The 6,781-nt window shown below is 39.8% G+C and overlaps 1 protein-coding gene across 1 annotated transcript in view; it reads left to right on the forward strand.

The window, feature by feature from the left end:
* The first annotated feature begins 3,187 nt into the window (after positions 1-3,187).
* LOC119413525 (glutathione hydrolase 1 proenzyme-like) overlaps positions 3,188-6,781 on the forward strand; it is a 9,720-nt gene continuing 6,126 nt past the window's right edge. Inside the window, 4 exon segments of the mRNA XM_037680581.1 lie at positions 3,188-3,360; positions 3,437-3,567; positions 4,589-4,678; positions 5,024-5,216. Of these exon segments, the coding sequence (XP_037536509.1) occupies positions 3,188-3,360; positions 3,437-3,567; positions 4,589-4,678; positions 5,024-5,216 (587 nt within the window).

Genomic DNA, 6,781 nt, shown 5'->3' on the forward strand with positions numbered 1-6,781 from the left:
TACCTGCAGTGTTTCCTCAATGAGGACCGAACTAGACGAAAGGACCTTCTCCTACTCCGCTCCTGTTTCCTGGAATATCTTGAAAAAGACCTGAAGCTCTCGATCTTGACCTCTCTAAGGGATTTTAAACAACTGCTACGTTCCTGGCAAGAACCAATGCAGACATATTCCTGTTTTTAGTTTTCTAAATCGCCTTAGCTGTTTTGCTACTATTCCTCTTGATTGTCCTTTTGGTTGCTATTTTGTTTTGATTGTTTTCATTTGTAAAAAACACAACAAACAAACAGAGCAACTTAAATTTGTATACCTATGCCTATTTTATGTTGTTGTTATTCACTGTTTAAGTAATCAGGTCTCTCTTGTAAATGAGTTCCCGAGGCTCAGTGGGATTCACCTGTCTAAATAAAGGTTGAATTAATTAAAAAAACAAATGTATTTGAAATTTTCAGTAAGACATGTTTGAATGTACTTTTTCAATCAATTAACTTTTGGAGTCAGCTTGATTCAAGATGGCTGCCACAGCGAACTGATCTTACGAACACAAAATGGTCATAACTCAGTCAGTTTGACAGACATTGTACTAAAATGTAACCTGGTAGTAGCTGAGAGGCTTTTATAACATACACTCCAAATTCTACTCGTTGAGTCAAATTTGTGCCTAAAACGTTAGAAAACCTTTGTAGTTAAAATTGTGTGTTTGTTTTTTATCAAACCTCTAACCAACAATAGACACAAAGACAAAAACATTATTACACAAATAGATGTAACTCACTTTGACAGATATTTAGCTAACATCTGATGTTGCAGAAGCTGATAGGGGTGGAAGTAATGAATTACAAATATTCACGTTACTGTAATTAAGTAGATTTTTTTTTGGATACTTGTACTTTCATGAGTACTTCGTTCAAGTGTGTCATTTTAATCATACTTAAGTGCAATTTAGACCATGTAATCTACTTTGCTACTTTTAATATCAGAAGTCGCTACTGAGTATGGCCACAATTTGAATTAATATTCAAACTGTTCATCTGCATCTTTGTAGCTCTCAGATCGCAAACGCGCCAGTTACCTGTGACGTAAGCAAAGGACAACTCCGTAGAGCAGAGAGTCATGAGTTTACTCTTCACAGCCAAACAAAGCTGGATAGACTCTGTTAACTCAGAAAACCAGCTCCTGCTGACACTGAACAAAAGGTTCAGAAAGTGAAGGGTGACAGAAATGTCAGAGTTTAAGACAGTTACCTTCCTGTTGGTCACAGTGTATTTGGAAAAGTTTAAAATACCGGTTCAAAAACATTTTTGTCTTTTTTTCAACAAACAAAATTCCTGCTTTATCTACATTTGCTATGATGTGTAACCATAACAACAAGGTGGTTTTCTACAACTGGGAGCTGCTGCTTAACATGTCAAAAGTTCAAATAAGACCTCAGCTACAGCCCTAAATCCCAAATGAGTTGAAAAGGAGGTGCCGTGGATGCATTACCATCTACCTGAAGGCTGTGCTCAAGTGCCTGACCGCCAAGATCTTGGAGGTAGCGGGAAGTGTGACTCATGACAGCGGGAGGACCAAGATCGTCCCCTAGCACCTGCAGTTAAGTCCGCGGCGACGAGGGGCTCAGTGCGCTTCTGGGAGAAATGGCCATCTCTTGGGGTGGAGTTCTGCCCGGCATTCAGGCAGTCCTGCTGCCCCAGAGGACCGAGAGGTCTGCTGGGTCTGGGTGGACGGATCGGCATTGGCAGCCAGTTTCTTCGGATCTGCTGTGGGACAGACTGCTACAAGACATCCTTCCTGCCCAAAGCCATCAGCATCTATAACAACTCTAATGAACCAAGATGAACAACAACAATTAGTTTCCCTTTGGGATTAATAAAGTATTTTTGAATTGAACTGAATTTATTTACAAAAGAAATGGTCTCAGTGTAATTTTTTAAATACTTTTTTGTTCCTCTTAGAAATGTGCTTTGATTGTAGCTATTCAAATTGAATGTCTTCTATTGACAACACAATAAAACATCAATTCGTTAAAAAGTAATTAATACTCTGAGCAGTTTTTGAGAAGAGTACTTTGTACTTGTACTTAAGTATTTTTATAACACCAGTACTTTTACTTGTAATTGAGTACAATTCAAGCAGTGTAGCAGTACTTATACTTGAGTACAAATTTTCAGTCGTCTTTCCACCTCTGCTGATAGCTCATCCACAACATGTACATCGATTGTGACATAGCAATTTGTTATGAAATTGCCAGTATTGTTATTTTCAAGGTTTGGCCACAACAACTACAACTTCATTACGTCCCAACGTAAGGTGATCTTAGTTTAAAACTCTGGGATGAAAGCAGGCAGGTGATATCCATTCCTTCACGGAATGATAAGCCCCTGATTACCGTTGGGAAGCCAGCTTAGACCTGTGCTCCTCACTGAAGACCCAGGTGTCTCTGAGGATGCCGACAGAAAAGTCCAAACTCTCGTGGCACAGTTACTGAGCAGCGCTACATGGCAACGTTGCCGGCTGAGCCAATCACAGACAAGCCTGAGTCAGGGCTGAAAGATGCATGCATCTGTAAACAGATCATTCTCACCTTCACTTTAGCAAGCATCTGTAGACTGATATCAAAGTGAAAGGTATTTGAGACTAAAGGGACAACCTAAAATGTTTTACTGTGTAGTGGAGAAAGAAGGCATCCCTCTACTGACAACATAACACATTTCTGTCAAATATATTCAAACGGTCCCTAAGATTTTTGTGAAGATTTGCATGAAGCTTGGAGGTCATCAGAAAACAAATTAAATCTCTTCAGATCTCATTTACAGTTGTTTCTATCGCTCCAATTAAAAGTGCATCATGAATAAAGTAAGTAAACATTCCTGTTCTGATGTGTCACAGCATGACACTGAGCTTTAAGAAAACCAAAGATGACACTGCAGCATCCCCAGTGGCTTTAGTTAGTCATCTTTAACACCTGCCTTTACTGCTAATACTCAGTTACGGTAGTGGGAGGACAAAACACTTTGCCTGTCCTCTGTTTGCTCCAAAACTTTCAGACATTTGAGAAAAACAAACCATGAAAAGGTGAGTTTTTATCAAAAGAATTATTTTGTGTGAATGTTGAACGTCAGTACCGCTGCGTTCGAGCTGAAGGATCCAGTCTGATTATGAGCTGTGTCGATTTGTCCTGGGCAGGAAAATGGTTGGGAAGTCCCTGATTGCTGGTCTGGTGGTCCTTCTGGTGGCTGCAGTGAGCCTGTTTCTGGGGGTGTTCATGGGCCTGGGGAGGAAAAGCACTCCTCCTCCTTCAGACCACTTCTACTCGAAGGCTGCTGTAGCTGCTGATGCTGGAAAGTGTTCAGAAGTGGGAAGGTAAGAGGGCTCAGAGTGCACGTTTCTTTCTGCATGTGTGCTTCCTGACTGTTAAGTGCATTTTGGTGTTTTTCAGGGACATTTTGAAGAAAAACGGCACAGCTGTGGATGCTTCCATTGCTGCCTTGCTGTGTGTTGGGCTTTTGAACGCTCATAGCATGGGCATCGGAGGAGGCCTTTACTTTATAATATATAATGCTTCCACAGGTGAGTGTGTAACATCAGTTGGATATATTTACCACATAAATAATAACAAGATGCAACTTCCCTAAAGAAAATTTGAAGAAGTGACTGTCGCGACTGCCACCAATCCATTTTCATTACATCACCTGTGTTCTTTAATGCCTATGATCATTAGACATGTTCTTCTGTTAGAGTCTAAGCTGACAACGTTTTGATGTAAATACTATAGAAGAAGTGTAAAGAGAATCAAAATCAGCCGGTGGATCACTGAGGTCTCCATGGTAACCAACACATGTGTCTGTCATTAAGTACTATACACCGACAGCACTTAATAAGACAGGCAGACAAACAGAGCAGAAATTGAACCTCAGACTAACAATTACCACACAAAAACTCTGACTCATATTGAAGGAATTTCTGACCCTGAAGCAGCAGAAAATTGATCGTCACACATGACAGTTTTGTATGTGTCTTCAGTGTTGTCTGAATTTAAAACAGAAACACAATGAAAGTACACAACACTGGGGGGGATTTGACAGAAGTCCTTTAGCTTGCAGGGTAAAAAGGAGTAAATGTGGTCACACTTTGATTAATAAACTCTTTGAGAAATGGAAATACTGTGGGGAAAAATTTAGTTTGAATATATTTTTTTGGGAAGTTTGGACAGCTTAAAAGTCAGTGAGATATCATTACTGCTAATTGACTAATCCAGTAAAATCATTAAATAAACCGTCAAATCTAAACAGCATCAAAAAACTTAAAATGCCATTTTAGTTAAATTCTGACTGATGATTCCACTTTCAAATATATCTGAACTATAGAGCTCCACTCATTTAACTAAAATCCTGTGGATAAAAATTAATCAGTTTCACATTGTGTTGCTAAGTACTTAACACTATTTTTATTTGATCCACTTATTCTCATACTTTTTTAAAATGGGTTTTTCTATAGCTGGATTGAAACACATCAGAAAAATGGAAGAATACCATCCAAATGACAGAAATCCACATCCTTAACTAATCTGTTTCCATTGACTGATTAACAGGGAAGGTGGAAACCATTGATGCGAGGGAGACAGCCCCCATGAACGCCACCGAAGACATGTTCGGCAACAACACCAAGCTTTCTCGTACAGGTAGCAACAAGATATATATATATATATATATATATATATATATATATATATATATAGACACACACGTTTGTTCACACACTCTTACTTGTTTAATCAATTTTTAATCTGTTGCAGCTGCTCTAAGCTGCGGGGAAGGTTTTAATATAGATAGATTCTGGCCTCAAAGCTGTTTATCCAGCTACTAAAGGAGATTATTTTTCCCTCAACAACCTTTTCGTATCTTTTTTTAATGCCTGCTTTTAATACAAATAAAACATCACAACATGTGGAGAAGATAGCTTCTATAAATTCTTTGTCACAATGTAAAACCATCCCAACCTTGGTGCTGTTGTTTCTGGTTGACAGGTGGATTGTCCATAGCCATCCCAGGAGAGATTCGTGGTTATGAGATGGCACACAAAAGGCACGGCAGGCTTCCATGGAGGGAGCTGTTCGAGCCCAGCATTGCTTTGGCTCGTGATGGCTTTCCCATCGGGAAAGCCTTGGCTCACGCCATCTTCAAGAGCAGAGAATCCATTCAAGAAGACGCCAACATGTGGTGAGGGGAATCTGACTGTCACTTTAATGCCATCCATCCATCCATCCATCCATCCATTATCTTTACCCGTTTATTCCATTTTGGGTCACGGGGGTCGCTGGTGCCCATGTCCAGCAATCACTGTGCGAGGGGCGGGGTACACCCTGGACGGGTCGCAAGTCCATCACAGGGCCACATAGAGACAAACGAGACAAACAACCATTCACTCTCTCATTCACACCTAGGGACAATTTAGAGTTACCAATCAGCCTAACATGCATGTTTTTGGTCTGTGGGAGGAAACCGGAGCACCCGGAGAAAACCCACGCATGCACGGAGAGAACATGCAAACTCCACCCAGAAAGGCCCCTGGACCGGGGTTTGAACCAGGGACCTGCTCGCTGAGAGGCAGCAGCTCTACCAGTTGCGCCACCGTGCTGCCCGTCACTTTAATGCATGATCCTAAAATACATGAAGCACATTCCTAAATGTGGTTTAGTTCTAAGTGCTTCAAAATGTATTTCTTGCTCATTTCTCTGGAAACATTGGTATGTCACTTGACATTCTGCATTTTTAAAAAGGCACAAACTTTCATTTTGACATTTAAACTGTACAGGATACAAAACTTCATTATACGTCAATCCACATTTTACAGTCACAGTTGTTTTGAAAATGGGTTTTTAATGAAAATTGTATTTAACCAGAAAAAGGTTTGTAAGCTCAATCATTCAGGTAAATAACAACAAAAAAAGGTTAAATTGTGTCATCTGGACCATTTTCTTTAAGTGAGAAACGTTTCGTCCTCCATCCAGAGGACTACGTCAGTCTACGGCCTGCCAACCAGATCTGTCTCATAGGTGTCCCTCACGGCTGTGCTTCAAGCCAACACAGATGACACAATTTAAACATCTTTGTTGTTATCAACCTGGATGATTGAACTTACAAACGTTTTTCTGAACCACTTTGGCCTTGGTTGTCCTCAGGCTGTTTCTGTGAGTAGCAAGTCGGCCCTCTGACCTAAAACATTTGATTGTTGTACATGATGATTGATTGTTTTGGATGGGTGTGTTTTGCATATGTTAAAAGCTACTTTTGAGATTCTAACAGGAGGTTGGCTTGAAACACAGCAGTGAAGGTTACCTATGGGACAAATCTGGTTGGCAGGCCGTAGACTGAAGAAGTCCTCTGGATGAGGGACAAAATGTTTCTCATTTGAAGAAACTGGTCCAGATGACACGATTTAACCTTTTTTGTTATAGTCAACCAGTTATAATACTGGTCTGTGTGGATTACTGGTTTCTGCACAAGGGATTTTTCTTTTGTTCAGAAATAGTTCTGTGATCATCCATGGATTGTTCTGCACTGTCACTGACTGACATTGTTTTATTCAATCTCGGTTTATCTTTAGCTTTTTATGTTTAATGAACAGCTGTAATTTATCAATTTTTTCTCCTCTTTTTACGTTTAAAAGTGTCAGCAAAGGACTTTTATTTTATACAGCTTTGCATTTTATTAAGTTAAGGTTTCTATTACATGCTACGACTGCTCATTAATTTAGTTTTTGTTTTTGTTTTGTCCTCTTTCAG

The sequence above is a fragment of the Nematolebias whitei genome, chromosome 8, assembly GCF_014905685.2.
Source record: "Nematolebias whitei isolate Nwh7 chromosome 8, NemWhi1, whole genome shotgun sequence".
Taxonomy (NCBI): Eukaryota; Metazoa; Chordata; class Actinopteri; order Cyprinodontiformes; family Rivulidae; genus Nematolebias; species Nematolebias whitei.